Genomic DNA, 17673 nt, shown 5'->3' with positions numbered 1-17673 from the left:
AATACTATATGGACCAGCAATCCTGACATAACCTAAAACTGTAGTGATGGTGTTTATTAAACTGGATATGCACAACCATAATGACCTCAGGCTTATTGTCCAAATACTAACTACCACTCACTTTCAATACAAAAGGATCACCTCAAATGGAAGAACACAACTCAGACAAACCACTGGAAATGCATAAATAACATCTTGTTTAGCTAATGAATCTGTATCCATGCCTAATTAGGCTCTTTATAACTACACGTAATATCAAATAAATATATCAAGCCAAAACACTGGAAAATCTAACAGACTTACTTGATGGCAAAGGTCTTATTTTTCTTTTCTATAGTGTTATTTGGGAAATGCAGAAAGATACAGCAGGGGTAAACAAAGCATCCCCAGGTAAGGGGGTGTGTATCAACTTATTTTCTTTCACCTTTCTTCCAAACATAAGAACTTCCTAAACAAAACTGAGATCTTTCTATGCATGCACTTTTGTATCCCTTTTCCTTTTAAACCTGCCTTCATCATGAAAGGCAGGAATTTTTTCTTTCACCAAACACATTACATTAGGTAATATCATTTTCAGATTTTTCTTCAGAAATAACTGTTCATTTTCCCCAGAAATAACTGTTTTAATGCCTATATATTTTCCACCAGGGGATGTACAAAAATTAAATTTTCTAAGTATGTTTATTTAGTTAGGTTCTACCATTTTGCAGTCATCTTTTGAGAAAAGATATACGAGTATAGATATTAGCCAAAGGTGCACAAGTTTTCATCTGACCATCCCTTTTAATATTTATACAACAGACTTAATTTGTAACTTTAGTAAAGATTGTCCTTTGAAAAGCCTAATTCATCAATTTAATTAATAGTTGATACATAGTTTCATACCTGACCACACATACTTCTAATAAATGCTATATTCACTGCAACTACTTTATAGACACCCATATTTAACTGGTCATCTGAATATGAAGATGCCTATACAGCAAAATTCTATTATTTGATCACAAAAATGTATTTTAAATCAAGCCTGATTGATCACTCACTCCCTTTAAGAGTTCAAGTTGAAATGACAGACACATGCTTCAGCTTCATGAGCCATATACTGTGCATTATCTTAACTGTTTAAAAGTCTTACACTATCAAAGCAAGTATTTACTTTCTAAACAATTTTTATACAGTCTTTATTAACTTAAAGATTTATTAAATCAACATGGTAACTAGTCTTATTTAAAGGTTTTCCTTTGCAATTTTAAGAATTACCTTTTATTCTAGTCATATTTTCTTATTTCTTGTAGAAAGGGCAGAGTTCCAAGTGTTTATAGTGATATGCTCTTAAAATTTAACTTCTCACTAATTTATGTTTCCAAGTAAAAAGCAGTTAAATCTTAATCATTTAATGCAAGGATGTAAATGATTTGGAATTTCTTTTAGGTTAGTCAAATTTTAGTAATGAGGAAAGTGATAAGTACACTAAATTAACTGAGAAATGACAAGCCTAATCTAGTGACACCAACAGGAAACAAGTCATTTTAAAGAGAGGAAGGGAGAGAGTCGGGGGACAGAGAGCAAGAGAGAGCCAAATGGTATGCTGGGGAGATCAAATATCTGCATATGGAAATAAATCTATAGGATACATAATACATAATTTTTAAATGTGGGTTATAATGTTTTATACTCAAGATATCTATGCATTTCTGCAAAACTAAAGGTAATATATATGTTCATGTATATAGAGATAAAATTATTTCTAAAAGTATATACAATAAATATATCTGCCCATGGGGACAGGGCAGGGATAAAGAAATCTTTGCATAATACAATTTACTGTGCTCCTTTTTTTTTTTAGCCATCAAAAAAGAATTACTTTGAGGGGAAAAAAAACTTACGGAAGAGTACTTCGAGACATTAATTAAAAGTAAAAAACCAATATGCATTTAAAAATCATCAAACATGAAAAATGTAACTATTAGCTTAATTTCAAATAATATCAGGACAAAACGGTTCATCAGCTTTCATACATATATGTCAAGAAAAAAACTAGGTCTGAGAATTTTAGCTGTAGAGATTATTTTAGAATATATTAATAGCTATTGCTTAAAAACAGTTTTTAAGGTCTGATTATGTGTTAGAATAGTAGGAGGGAAACTTACTTTAAAAAATTATGGACTGAACTATCAGCACTTTCTATTTGACTTTATTTAAATAGAATTGGGATTTTAGGCCTAATTGGGTCTCTTATACAGGATGTAGACTCTCTTCTGTGTGCATCATGTCTGGTCATAGTTTTCTTTGTCATACTTATAATTCCCACTGATAGAAAGTATAGCTCAGTCCACCTGTGGGCAAATACTAATTTTCACAGCTTAATTTTGTGGTCTGTAACTCCCAAAAGCACTGGGGTGCACTGCTGGGAAGTGGACTGCTTTAGTCACTCATACACGAATATATTTCAATTTTTTTTAACAAGTTTCCTTTAAGAAAGAATGCAATGCATACTTGGCAATGTGAATGTGACAAATATTTTTATGACCAGAAGTAAACTTTGGCATCAAGGCTTTCAGGTAACTAACCTTCAATAGTCACCTCAACTTCAGGGTCCTCACTTGTTTCTGAAGGGACATGCTGAGTAGAATCTTGAAAAAAATAAAATTCTAAAATGACATTCATTATTAAGCATTTTCCATACGTTCCAACATTTTTGAGCTGATACTCCAAAAGCAGCCTACTAAAAATTTTAATTGGCATTTAATTCATTTCATATTTACAAAATTAAAATATTTGACCCTTTTCACTATAGATAGGGATAAGAGAAAACAAAAAAGTAGAAAAACTCTGGAAAACTAATAGATAATACCAAGTTACCTGCATTAATGGGCTCAAAAAATCCATATTCTTGGAATAATGAGATTACAATGAAGTCACAATTATTTTCCTACTGTAATTAGAATATGCTACGATAAAAATAAATACTTTCTACTTCGGTTACTATTTTCTCCCTTCATTTTTCAGAAATCCTAGAAATGGCTTATGCTGTTAAACAGAACCACAATTTTTTTACAATGGAGACCTTCATGTAAAGACTGTTAACAAACAAGGACTATATCCCCTAATTTTGTTAGTAACATACTTTAAAAAATGAAGTATTTTATTATGATTTTTTGTTACTATACAAAACCAATGTACTTAAGAATGTTAGTGCTAGAAACTTAGCTAAAGAATATCTCCATCAATTCTCTTTCATTTTGCTAAGGAAAAGAGGTTAACCAATTTGCCAAAGATCATGTTTAACTGTTAGTATAGGTTTTAAATAGAGACAAGAAATCAGGTGAAATTCAAATCTATTAGCACTGAACTATGACAGTAAAAATCTCAAAAATAAAATATCTCAAAGCCCAAAATCCAATGACAGAACTGTAAAACCACTGAAACAATCCAGATTGCCAGAAGAACCCTTGTACTATGTGTCTTGTATACAGACCTTTTGCTATTTTAAATACCACCTACCCAAAGCAGAGGATTTTATTCAAAGAAACATCTAATACCTCCACACAGTAAAACAAAAAATTTAACCACACAGTCTTCTATAAAAGATCTTACAAAGAGAGGTGAAAATCTGTTAAAAATGAACATATTGGTAACTCTATGTAAACTGTATTCCAGGTGGACACTCCAATTCTACCATTAAATTTGGAAAGATTAGTTTACATTCCTGGGACCTTACTTTCTCCTGGCCTTCTAAGAAGGTAAAAGATCAAATTAAAGGTATTTTTTAAGTATAAAAGCAAATATAAGGAATATAACCAGCTACAGAATAAGTCTCTCCTTTTTAAAATCTGGAATGTACACAACCAGTCTATGAGAAAAATTATTCTAAAACAAGATTGAGTTACAGGTTTTTTCCCTTGGGAGAAATCTATAAAAATTCTAGTGGAACTATATAAACTGTTTAGAAGTAGGAAGTCATTCTGTATGATAACAATTAAATCAAGAGTCCAATAACTAAAAAAAAAAAAAAGGAGTACCATGGTAAATAATCAATCCTTAAAGCCAAGTAGTACGGTGGGTAACCTGACAAAGTAGTTTAGTATCTCTAGTACAAGAGTATAAAAATAAGCGGAGGAAATTCTTCCTTTATCAATTTTATCTAGACTACATTAACCTCCTAAAAGATGAGAAATATTAAATACTACACTTAAAATGAAATATGAATAGAGAACTATTAAGAATTTTATTCTGAAACACTTAATATGGATGACCAGGAAAAAAAGCAACATTTTTCATCGTGAAGAGTATTACTTACCACTTAGTTTTCTGTCCCATATGCTTTAAGTAGATATAGTTATTAAAAAGTACAGTAAGATATATATTTTATCTTAGAACTTGGAAAAAACAAAAACCTGCTGGCTAAGTAGGTATAAAAGCAATTGTCCTTTTATTTCCAAAATTTAGATTTCTTTAAGCACAGTCTTCTCAATAAAACACAACAAAAATCAAACAAATCTAAAGGCAAAAAAAAATCCTTTTTTCCTAACCTTCAGCTGGTGCTTCCATTTCTGTTCCTTCATTGCCTTCTGAAGAATGATGGCTTCCTAAAAGGAAAGTAAACAATATAAAATAAAACAATAAAAACTATATTCAAAAAAGAAAGAAAAACTAGGTAACAATGCAAACAATTTTAATACTTATCAGTATTAAACAGAGAAATATGACTCTAATTCCTTAATGACTAATTCAAACAATGTAAATCTTTCTAATTCAGAAAAAGAATAATAATTTGGAAGCTCAAAAATTACTTTAAAAGTGCAAATATTGAGAGAAAACCTAAATAGTTTGGGAACTTAACATTAGTAACTGTAACATTATAATTAATCAATGTTGCAATTTGAGATATAGTGTCATGATTCAAAGAACCACAGCTCATCTGTCAAAGAACCATACACAACAACACAAATCAGAGTGAAGTCTTTCTTTGCTCATAGACTTCAATTAACTCTAAATATAAACAAGTTCAGGTTTTCCTGTGTAATGTTTCCTGTATTACGTGCTTTCCATGTGTATTATGGTGGAAGTTAATGGAAACTCAATCCCCACAATTTAATCAAAGTTGTACTTAAAGGAAACTCGTAAGTTAAAATTTAAGATACTACCTTTAGTCTCAAAAGCATTTTAATTCAGGTAATATAATCTGCCTGCTTCTAAAAACTGGAACATAAAGCAATGTATCAGGTTAGGCATTCACAAGGTAAACAGCCTCATCCTATGAGAATAGATTTTTTTTCATTAGCAAATAGGAAAGAAATAACCTAAAACATTAAAGAGCCATTTAAGATTAAGCATCCAAGCTGCTACAGAATATTCATCTGTCCTAAAATGTCTGAACTAACATGGAAAAGGTTGAGAAACACTGCCTTTAAATATAAATAAAAATGTCTTATTTATGATTGAGAATATATCACTTAGGGGGATGGGAAGCAGAATCTAAATATTTTTGTGATATCTATGATAGCTAAATCTAGACACTATACTAAAGATACAAACAATCTCCAGACATAGGTTTTAATTATATTTTATCTTCATTTCTATAGAGCATAGATTCACATCTCAAAACTATGGAATTCAGTGCTAAGTGTCCTTGAATTAAAAATGCTCTACTATATGGTTAAGTATTTGTGGCTTCAAGTCTAACTTTAGAGTACCATAATTATCTTGGAATTCTTTTCAACTTAGTTCATATTATGAAAACTCACCTGAACTCAAAACTAGGTGAATCTATACATCTGTAGCCATGAATTAACCTTTAACTGACTTTGAAAATTGCTCTTTAAATGCTTCCTCTCCATCACCCGTTCCTTTTTTTTTTTTTTTTTTAATTTATGGAGCATTAAGTTGCTTACAGCCAAAGAATCAGAAATGTTAAGTCAAAGGAATGAGAGATAATGGAGAAGAGGCCATGATTAAAAAGAAAAGGTAGGATATAGAGTAAGAATAGTTAAGTCAGGTGTTCCATTCATAATATTACAAGGGTTACAAAGGTGTAAACAATTTTTCTGTGTATCCTTTTGTTCTTTCAAAAATCTGAAATAAGCAATTATATTTGTATTATAAAATAAAGCTAAAGAAAATAAATCTTATGCTCTCAAAGCAAGAAAAGACATAAGTAAAATACACCACCCTTAAAAGCCTAAAGTCATCAAGTTTGGGACCATGATACAAAAATTCCCAAAAGGGTAATCAGTAATAAACTTAGGATGTCCTTCTAAAAACTAAAGTATCAGCATGACCTTATTATCATTATTTACATTAATAACCATACAATAATAACCTTAGTTCTGACTATTCTGATATAAGGTATAAATGTGTACTTTACCTTAAATATGAAAGTGTGTCATGTACCCATTTCGAGATTCATTACTAGATTCACAAAAGGGAAAATTGGTTTTCAAAAATTGTTGCTTGTGAAATTCATTTATATGTTTAAAAAAAAGGCCAATACATTTCTTTTTCCTTTTCCATTTAGAAAAATAATAGATATAAATATTAAAACAGTCAACCCAATATAAAGAAACATTAAATACTAATAGTATGTGGGAAAATGGAAGTGAAAAATTATACCTTGCAAAGGCTTCGAAAGGGGAAGTTTTTCATCAACATCATCAGTTTCAGAAGGGCCTGCTTTGGAATACAAAGATAATACTTCAAAAGTAATCCCAAAAGTATATTTTGGGTCACTTCAGTGAACAAATTTGGATGATATATGGAATAGCCTTTCATAAAGAAGAGTCAAAATTTAAAATAAATTTTTTAAAAAAAGGTGACAAAATGAGTGGCATCAATTTATGGTCTTAGTGAATGGAAAAATTGTACTCAGATAAATTCATGTATAGACAGGCAAAAGAAATTTTGACAATGATTAGACATATGGAGTGAATAGGAATGATGTGTCTAAAAATGGTGACTGGGTTTTTTAGAGAGTAAAAGTTTGTCAAAAACCAAATAACATTTACTTCATACAGACTATAAATGCAGATTTATGTTACAGACATATTTATTTCCTCCTTGACAATTGTGTAACCCTTTGTCTTACTGAAGAAAAATGAAGAACCAAATTGCTCTACCTTCCTGAGGATCCTAAAATGATGTAATTAAACTATCAAGAAGCTTGAATCTCAGCTGAAATAGAAACATGACAAACTAACAGATATGAATTCATACTCCTTTCCTGCAGAACCATAAACACTTTTTTGGTAACCTAATGAAGTTCTCCCCTATTATTCACACATAAAATATTTGGGGCTAACTGAACACTCGAAATGCTGTGAAGATATTTACATCACATTTACATGAATAATCAAACATTAGTGATTAAACAAAACATTGTGCTTCTGGCTACTTCTTGAAATAAAACATTCTTTCATTACTTTGAACACAAACTGGTTCACTCTAATTATCTCAATATGATTTGGAAAACATCTTAAGATGTGTGAAAGGTTTTGCTAATTCATCAGAAACTGCATGAAGAGGCACTGAAGAGCGTTATGGAAAATAGAAAAATTGTTTTTGGAATCCCAACAAAGCATGATTCTGAATAAAGAAATGCCAATTCAAGTGCCAGTTCTACTGTATTCTAGTCATGTGATCCTGGATAAAATACACTGAAATCCTGACAAGAAAGAAGTAGTAATTACAAGTTTTACAAACTGTTATTTAGGGCTACTAATTAACTTATAAGAACTGCTTTAGCTGCTTTTCACAAATTTAGCTATGCAGCATTCCTATCCATTGTTCTAGATATTTTACGAATTTCAATGAGATCCTCAGTCAGTTTAAAATTGTTTCTTAGTATTCTTACCATATAGATTTTCTTTTTTAATCTTTTTTGATTGCTAATTTAATTCAATATTGAGTTTACGGACAATTAAGTTGCTTACAGTCAAAGAATTTATTAAGGCTACCTGTTAACAGGTATAAAGTTAATTTTTGTAAACAATCCATATCTTGTAAAATTGTTGCATACATATTCTTTATATACATCAATTATCTTATTCTTATTAATTGTAGAGTTCAACTATTGCTTTTATCATTTGTAAGTATTCATGAATTTGATATATGTTACTTGTAGCAGTTGGGCATTATTTATGATTCTAAAAAGATACTTGAATATGTTTGTAAACAGGTCTGTTCTTCCGGGTGTGATACCTTTTGACTGTTATCAGATTTGGCTGAGATGGCTTTGATTAAATTATGTTAAGATTAGGGCTTTGATCTGACCATTTCATTAGGGTGACTCAGCTTGAGTTCCCACCCGCTTTGTGGGCTATATAAAACAGACAATTAAGGAGAGAGACTGAAGTAGATATATAGAGAAGAACACAGAGGAAGAGAGACAGCTCCTTAGACACAGCAGAGGCACTGGGAAGAGATGAGCCATTCGCCTGCTAGTTTGCAGCTGAAGAGACCAGAACCCTGAGCAGTTGAGCAGGCATGGAAAGAAAGGAGCCCTCCAGCCTACACCTGAGATAGGAAGAAGTAAGGCTCACAGAGCCTTAAAAGCAAAGTGGAAGGCTGAACCCTTGCAGATGTTGCCCACCATCTAGCTTCAACATGTGGCAACAGAGTTGAGTGAGGAACTAACCTTGAGTTGAACTCTATAGGTCATTATAACTATAAGCTTTTTTTTTTTTTAAAGATTTATATATTTATCTCCCCTTCCCCCCCTCACCCCGGTTGACTGTTCTCTGTGTCTTCTTTGTCCGCTTCTGTTGTTGTCAGCGGCATGGGAATCTGTGTTCTCTTTGTTGCGTCATCTTGTTGTGCAAGCTCTCCCTGTGTGTGGCACCATTCCTGGGCAGGCTGCACTTTCTTTTGAGCCGGGCGTCTCTCCTTACAGGGAGCACTCCTTGCGCGTGGGGCTCCTCTACACAGGGGACACCCCTGTGTGGCAGGGCACTCCTTGCGCGCATCAGCACTGAGCATGGGCCAGCTCCACACGGGTCAAGGAGGCCCGGGGTTTGAACGGCGGACCTCCCATTTGGTAGACGGACGCCCTATCCACTGGGCGTCCACCGCCATAACTGTAAGCTTTTACCCCAAATAAATACCCCTTATAAAAGCTAACACTTCTGGTACTTTGCTTCAGCACCCCTTTTAGCTAATACATTACTGAGAGACATCTGTTAAAATTTCCCAAATGAATGTACATTTATACATCTATCAACTCTTTTTTAAAATTTTGAGGCTATATGGTCAAAGATATGCAAATAAACCTTGCTGTATCAACCTAGTCATTTATTCCTTTATATATTACATAGTCTTACTCTTGATCCCTGATAATATTGCTTTGCCTCATAATAATATGGCTAAACCAGACTTCTTTTGGTTAGTATTCTTCCAGCATACCTTTATACATCACTATACCTTCAAATTCTATGTTGCTTAATTTTAGCTGCATGTTTGTTTAAATTTTCTATCTGCTGTATGTTTTTAAAAATTTTCTATCTGCTGCATGTTTTTAACAGCACATGGCAGGTTTTATTCACAATAAGATACATAGTATACTTCACAGACACCTTCCAAATGCTAGTAACACCTACCAATCATTGTGAAAACCAAAACACCCAACACTCACATCTCACTTCTAAGTACCACTATCTTAGGCAGGTACTCAAAGAGATACGTCCAAGCCTATTGTGGAAAGGGGAAACACACAAGATCTTACGTAGAAAAATGGACAAATGAACTATAACATAATCATACCATATAACTACCACAATGACAGTTATTAAGTCTAAATATGACAATAGATAAATCTTGAAAAACTTATATTGACTGACTTTATACAACATATGCAATATGATATACCACTTATAGGAAGCTTGAAAACTGGGGGGAAACCATACAAAATATGTGCATGAATATACTATTTAGACACATACAGATGGATATTTCTGTGAAATATCTCTGAAGGCAGCAAAAGTAAACAAACAAGCAAATATTAGGAGGAAGGAACAACCTCAAACCTCAACCTCAAGATATTGGTTAACTGGGAGGCAGACTTGGCCCAGTGGTTAGGGCATCCGTCTACCACATGGGAGGTCCACAGTTCAAACCCCGGATCTCCTTGACCCGTGTGGAGCTGGCCCATGTGCAGTGCTGATGCGCGCAAGAATGCCGTGCTACGCAGGGGTGCCCCCACATAGGGGAACTCCACACGCAAGGAGTGCGCCCCGTAAGAACTGCCCAGCGCGAAACAAAGCTCAGCCTGCCCAAGAATGGTGCCACACACATGGAGAGCTGACACAGCAAGATGACACAACAAAAAGAAACACAGATTCCCGTGCCACTGACAACAACCGAAGCAGACAAAGACCATGCAGCAAATGGACACAGAGAACAGACAACTGGGCAGGGGGGGAAGGGGAGAGAAATAAACTTAAAAAATTAAACCTTAAAAAAAAAAAAAAGATATTGGTTAACTTAAGAGTGAGAAAAGTGGGCATTTGAGAAAGTTCAAAAGGAAGGGCTTAAAACTAAACATTTAGCATGTTATTTCTTGGGAGAAAAAAAACCCCAAAATATAAAGAGTCAATAATAAATCAGGTCATAAGTACATTGTGTTTGCACTTTTGTTTTGTTTTGTTTTGTATTTTTAGGAGTTTTTGAACCCAGGACCTTGTACATGGGAAGCAGGCACTTAACCACTGGGCTACATCCGCTCCCCTGCATTTTTTTATTATGTTGTTTTTAAAAAACATTTTAGAAATAAAGCAATGAGAATGATCTCTGAGCATATACATTATTTCTCCCCAAAAGTATGCTAGACAAAGGAGTCCTGAAACAAGAATACGAGCAACTTTTAGGCAGCAAGTTCTTCATCCACCACCAGACAGACTGGGCCAGACATACATGCTCCCAAGGTGGGCATACTTCATTTTACTGTGCTTTCAAGGTACTGACTTCAAAACAAAACACAAACCAATGGAAGCTATGTGGCAACCCTGCCCTGAGTGACCCACTTTTCCAACAGCACATGATTACTTTGTGTCTCTGTGTCACATTTTGGTAACCCTTGCAGTATTTCAAAATTTTTTCATCATCATTATTATACCTGTTATGGCAATCTGTGATCTCTGCTCTTACTATTTTATTTGTTTGGGGTACCACAAACTGCCTACATAAGGCTGCAAAATTAATAAATGTGTGTGTTCTGATTGCTTCACTGACTGGCCATTCCTCCATCATGCCCTTCAGGCCTCCCTATTCCCTGAGTCACAAAAGTATTGAAATTAGGCCAATTACTAATTCAGTGTAAGATATAGACTACTGTTAGTAGAAATATTCTGACAATGCACTTTCATAACTTTAACAAATGCTTCATGACAATCCAAGTTGTGTAGTGGGGTGATGTCTGGAAGCCCTGTATGCCGATACACATTTATGTTCACAACTTTAACTATGCATTTATTATTTATACATGTTCACGTATGCTATACTTCAATAAAATTGTTCTTAAAAAAATGAAAGATGGGAAGCGGCTGTGGCTCAATCAGTTGGGTCCCGTCTAGCATACGGGAGGCCCTGGGTTCACGACTCGGGCCTTCTTGTGAAGGCAGGTTCACTCGCACGCTGCAGAAAGCCACTCGGCCCACAAGTGCCGCGGAGAGTCGACTCAGTAAGGAGACGCAACAAAAAAAAGGGAGACAAGCAAAAAAAAACACAAAAAACCAACAACCCCACAGAAGAAGGTGCAGTGAATGGACACAGAGAACAGAGAGCAAGCAAGCTGCAAGGCAGGAAAAGGGGGGCGGAAAATAAAAAAAATTTTAAATGAAAGAAATAATAATCCACACATCTCTCCCTTTAAATCAAGAGGTAGAAATCATTAAACTTAATGAGAAAGGCATGTAGAAAGCAAGGTAAGCTGAAAGTTCTTATACCAGTTAGCAACACTGTAAGCACAAAAGAAAAGTTCTTGAATTAAAAGTGCTACGCCAGAGAATACACAAATGACTTAGGGAAAAAAGGAGGGAGGGGGGAAACAGCCTTATTTGCTGATATGGAGAAAGTTTTGATGGTCTGGAAAGATCAAACCAGTCACAACTTTCTCTTAAGCCAAAGCCTAATCCAGAGCAAGGCTCTAACTCTCTTCAGTTCTATGAAGACTAAGAGAGGTGAGGAAGCTGCAGAAGAAAAGTTTGAAGCTAGCAGAGGTTGGTTCGTGAGACAGAAAGAAACTGTCTGTCAGTCTCCACAACATCAAAGCACAAGTTGAAGTAGCAAGTTTTAATGTGGAGGCTGTGACAAGTTAGCCAGACTATCCAGCTAAGATCACTGATGAAGGAAGATATACTAAACAACAGATTTTCAATGTAGACAAACCAGTCTTCTATTGGAAGGAGATGCCTGGCTTCAAAGTTTCAAAGGACACATTGCTGACACTGTTTTTAGGGGCTAATGCAGCTGGTGACTTTTAAGGTGAAGCCAGTGCTCATTTATCATTCTGAAAACCCTTAGGTCTTTAAGAATTATGCTAAATCTACTCTACCTATGCTCTGTAAATGGACCAAACAAAGTTGGGATGTAAACCAATAAACTGTTGAGACCTACTGCTCAGAAAAGGGAGAAAAAAATAAAATTTAAAAAATATGTATTTCTTTCAAAATACTACTGCTTACTGACAATGCACCTGTCACCCAAGAGCTCTGATGGAGATGAGTAACAAGATTAATGTTTTCATCCCTGTTAACACAATATCCATTCTGCAGCCCATGAATCAAGGAGTAATTCTGACGTTCAAGTCCTATTATTTAAGAAGTTCATTCCATAAGGGTATAGCTGCCATAGACAGCGATTCCTCTGATATATCTGGGATTGAAAACCTTCTGGAGGGAAGCGGATTTGGCTCAACCTAATAGAGCATCCGCCTACCACAAGGAAGGTCCAGGGTTCAAACCCAGGGCCTCCTGACCCGTGTGATGAGTTGGCCCACCCGTGCCGTGCCATGCAGGGGTGTCCCCCATGTAGGGGAGCCCCACATGCAAGGAGTGCGCCCCGTAAGGAGAACAGCCCAGCGTGAAAGAAAGTGCAGCCTGCCCAGGAGTGACGCCACACACATGAAGAGCTGGCACAGCAAGATGATGCAACAAAAAGAGACACAGATTCCCAGTGCCGCTGACAAGAATACAAGCAGGGAAGCGCATTTGGCTCAATGGATAGCGCATCCGCCTACCATATGGGAGGTTCCAGGGTTCAAACCCAGGACCTCCAGACCCATGTGGTGTGCTGATGGCACACAAGGAGTGCCCTGCCACACAGGGGTGTACCCTGCGTAGGGGAGCCCCACACACAAGGAGTGCATCCCCCAAGAGAGTCACCCCACATGAAAAAAAACACAGCCTACCCAGGAGTGGCGCCATACACACGGAGAGCTGACGCAGCAAGATGATGCAACAAAGAGAGACATAAATTCCCGGTGCCACTGACAAGAATGCAAGCGGACACAGAACACACAGCAAATGGACAGAGAGCGCAGACAACAGGGGGTGGGGGGGGGATAAAAAAAATACAAGCAGATATAGAAGAACACAGAGAGAATGGACGCACAGAGCAAATAGGGCAAGCTGGGAAAGGGGAGAGAAATAAAAAATAAATCTTTAAAAAAAAAGAAAAAAAAAACCTTCTGGAAAGGTTTCACCATTCTAGACAGCATGAAGAACATCTGAATTCATGGGAGATTAAAATAGCAATATTAACAGATGTTTGGAAGAAGCTGATTCCAACCCTCATGAATGACTTTGAGGGGTTTATGACTTCAGTGGAGGAGTTATCTGAAGATGTGGTGGAAATATCAACAGAACCAGAATCAGAAGTGGAGCCTGAAGATGTGACTGAATTGCTGACGTCTCAAGATAAAACTTGAATGATTGATGAGCTTCTTATGGATGAGCAAACTGGTTTCTTGAGATGGAATCTACTCCTGGTAAAGATGCTTTACCTTTGAGATGAAAACAAAGGATTTAGAATACTACATAAACTTCGTTGATAAAGCAGTGGCAGGATTTGAGAGGAATGACTCCAATTTTGAAAGAAGTTCTAACTTTGTAGGTGAAATACTATCAAAAAGAACTGCATCTCTCTACTACATACATATATACCCGAAAGAATTGAAATCAGGGATTCAAACAGATATTTCCACACTGATGTTCATAACAGCATCATTCACAATTGCCAAAAGATGGAAGCAACCCAAGTGGCCATCAAAGATAAACAAAACAAACAAAAAAAGCCATAAGAAGGAATGAAGTCATGATACATGTGACAAAATGGATGAACTTTGAAGACATTATGCTGAGTGAAATAAGCCAGACACAAAAGGACATATACAGGGAGCAGATGTTGGTCAAGCAGCTGGGCACCCACTTCCCACATGGGAGGTCCCGGGTTTGGATCCTGGTGCCTCCTAAAAAAGGAAAGCAGATTCAGAGCACACACAATAAACAGATAGAGCAGATGGGACTGGAATAAATAAATAAATCTTAAAAAAAAAAAAAAAAAGGACATATATGTATGATCTCATTGATATGAAACAATTAGAATAAGGAAACTCAGAGTTAGAATCTAGAATATAGATTATCAGGGGCTGATTTGAGGGGCAGGGAATGGGGAGTTAATGCTTAATTAGCTCAGAATTTCTATTTAGGTTGACTGAAAAGTTTGGCAATGGATGGAGGTAATGGCAGCAAAATATTGTGAGTTTAATTAAAAGGACTGGATTATATATGTGAATGTGGTTAAATAGGGAAGTTTTACATTTATGTTCCTAGAATAAAATTTAAAGATAAAACAGACATTGAGCTTCGAGTGACTTCAGGGTCGCCTTTAGGAGTCAGTACCACAGCAGAAGACATCAAGACCAAAATCAAGAACTACTGAACTGCCCCTTTGGCAGCCACTTCCCCAACCAAAACCAAACCAGGAACTACTGGCAGAACTACCTGGACTTCTACCACTGTGAGAAGGCAATGACTGCTAAAGGTGATGTCACTGTGTGTGAATGGTACCAGCGTATGTATAAGTCCCTCTGCCCTTTATCTTGGGTGTCAGCCTGGTATGATGGCAGGGCAGAAGGCACATTTCCTGGGAAGATCTGAAGTACCCACTGCACTTTTTCCCAGTCCTTCATCCTTCTCCCAGGATGGTGAAGGGGGACCTGGGTACATGGTGACCCCACTTTGGGGATCCTGATCATGACTTAACTAATAATAAAAACTTACTGGAAAGGAAAAATAAATAAAGATAAAATATAAAACTACACAACACAGTGAACCCTAATGTAAATGATAAGAGCACAGTTAATAATACAATTGTAAGAATTTTCTTTCATGAATTATGACCAACACACTAATGCACGGTGTTAACAATAAGGTAGCATATGAAGGGAAAAAAACACACCCTAATGTAAACTATGGCCTTTAGTTACTAGTCCAGTTTTTAAAAATCTCCTTCTCCGGTCATGAGACCCATAAATTCTGTTTTGTTTTGTTGTTGTTGAACCCTGTTGGTCCTTTTTCTAACTCCCTTCCCAACCCCAATCTATCACCTGGGAGAGTAAGAGTAAAAACAGAAAAATGGTGACCATAAGGTTGTGGTGAGCCTTGCCTTCATTAGATAATCTTCATGCAAATAGCAGGAAGAACAAAGGAAGGGCAGTCCAGTGCTGGTGAGTGTGGGGGCAGTTGGGAAAGAAAGAGGGCCACCAGACACGGGCCAGGTGCCTGTGAGGTGTGCAGTCCTGTGTGGCTCCATGTGGGTGTGTATCTAATCTGTTCCTGGCACCATCTCCCTCTACACAGGAGCCTGGCCCAGGGGCTTGGAAAGCTGTAGGAGCCAAAAAAAAAAAAAAGCCTTTTAGGGGTGGCCAGCTGCTGTGCATTGCCAATAGCATAATTTCAATATTCTTTCAAAATTGTAAAAACACCACATTAAATACAAAGTGTTAACAATGGGGGGGGGGGGTGGGGAGACTGGGGGAGATACATGGAAATTCTAGAGTTTTTACATGACTTTTCTGTAAACCTACAACTTCTCTAATTTAAAAAAGTAATATAAAAAAGCAGCATTGCAAGCTACAGAGAGGGTTTCTATGAAAGGAAGAGCCAACAATGCAGCAAACTTCACTGTTGTCTTATTTTAAGAAATTACCACAGCTACCCCAACCTTCAGCAACCCCATCAGCCAGATCAGTCAGCAGCCATCAATATCAGAGCAAGACCTTCTACTAGCAAAAAGATAATGAATTGCTGAAGGCTCAGATAATAGTTAGCATTTTTTAACAATAAAGTATTTTTTAATAAAGCTACTGCACACTAAATAGACTACAGTACAGTGGAAACATATATTGACACCTAAAAGAGCTTCAAAATGCAGGAAGTAAAACTGATAAAAAGGAAGACAGAAATGGAAAAACCCACAGCAGCAGTTGGAAACTTCATTACTCTTCTCATAGAACAAGTAGTCAGAAAAATCAGTTAAGGCTATATATATAGTAGAGTTGACCCACTCTCAACCAACTTGACTCAAATAACTGAAATTATCTAAAATAATAATAAAAAGTTATCTTAAAAATCCTCAGATATGTGAATATTAAACTCCACCCAACTAAAGCGCACACAAAGAGCCGATGTGGCTCAGTGGTAGAGCGCTGGTTTCCCACATACCAGGTCCTGGGTTCAATCCCTGGCCCCGATACATATGTATGTATGTACGTACATATATACATACATAAATAACAGGAAAGACAAAAGTGGAAATCCCAAGGGAAATCAGAAAACATTTTAAGTTGAATGAAATAACTTTCTCTGCAGTGAAAAGACACTGTTGAAGAGATGAATCCACAGATGGGGAGTAATTATTTTCAAATTATATCATAAAAGGTCTTTTATTGAGAATATATAAAGACTTGACAAACTCTATAAGAAAAACATCCATATTGCATGTACTGTTATCTGTATCTCTCAACTTGCTGGATATATAAAGACCAGCTCCCACCACCTTCAACTACACTTAAGATACTATCATTTCAGGCAATCTTTCTCCCCTGCAAACATCTGACTTCCAACTCTTATTTATCAGATATCACTATAAATCATTTACCCTCCCAATCTTAGAAGGGGGAAAAAAAGGTTCTATAATGATAGCTAATAAAAACAGTGCTGCTAATAAAGACAATACCAAAGACAAAGCAGACTTTCTCTATTTAAAAAGTTTAACAATCGGTATTTATGAAATACATGCAGAGAATATTAAGGTACCAACAACTGCAAACAAGGCTAAATAGTTTCCAACATTTTAACTTTTTATTTTAAAATCCTAAGAATTATTTCAACTTTTAATGTTATTCCTGACACGATACAACTCTTTAAAACATGGCACTCACCATGACACAGTTTAATATATTCATACAGATACAAAATTTCAAACCAGAATAAACTTATTCATAACACTTTTATAGTACTCCAGAATTAATAAGGCTATCTTTATAAATGAAATAAAGTTATTATGCAAAAGCTAATTAAAATCAAAATGAGAAACCACAATGCAACCACCAAAATGGCTAAAACTGAGAAGACTGACCATAAGAGCGTTGGCAAGGACGTGGAGCAATTAGAGCTCTTGTGT

The 17673-nt window shown here is 35.9% G+C and overlaps 1 protein-coding gene across 11 annotated transcripts in view; it reads right to left on the bottom strand.

Annotated features, from left to right (window-relative positions):
• GTF2I (general transcription factor IIi) overlaps positions 1-17673 on the bottom strand; it is a 111451-nt gene that overhangs the window by 41715 nt on the left and 52063 nt on the right. For 2 of the 11 annotated variants that reach the window (XM_004455642.5, XM_012524128.4), the window contains exons 10-12: positions 6613-6672; positions 4533-4589; positions 2571-2633 (exon numbers count right to left, since the gene is read on the bottom strand). In XM_004455642.5, coding sequence (XP_004455699.2) covers positions 2571-2633; positions 4533-4589; positions 6613-6672 — 180 coding nt within the window. The remainder of the gene's footprint in view (positions 1-2570; positions 2634-4532; positions 4590-6612; positions 6673-17673) is intronic. The other 9 variants (XM_004455643.5, XM_058285953.2, XM_004455644.5 and 6 more) reach the window with 5 other exon arrangements.

The sequence above is a fragment of the Dasypus novemcinctus genome, chromosome 23, assembly GCF_030445035.2.
Source record: "Dasypus novemcinctus isolate mDasNov1 chromosome 23, mDasNov1.1.hap2, whole genome shotgun sequence".
NCBI lineage: Eukaryota > Metazoa > Chordata > Mammalia > Cingulata > Dasypodidae > Dasypus > Dasypus novemcinctus.
The sequence above is the reverse complement of the archived record's forward strand: the minus strand, read 5'-3'. Positions and strand labels throughout refer to the sequence as shown.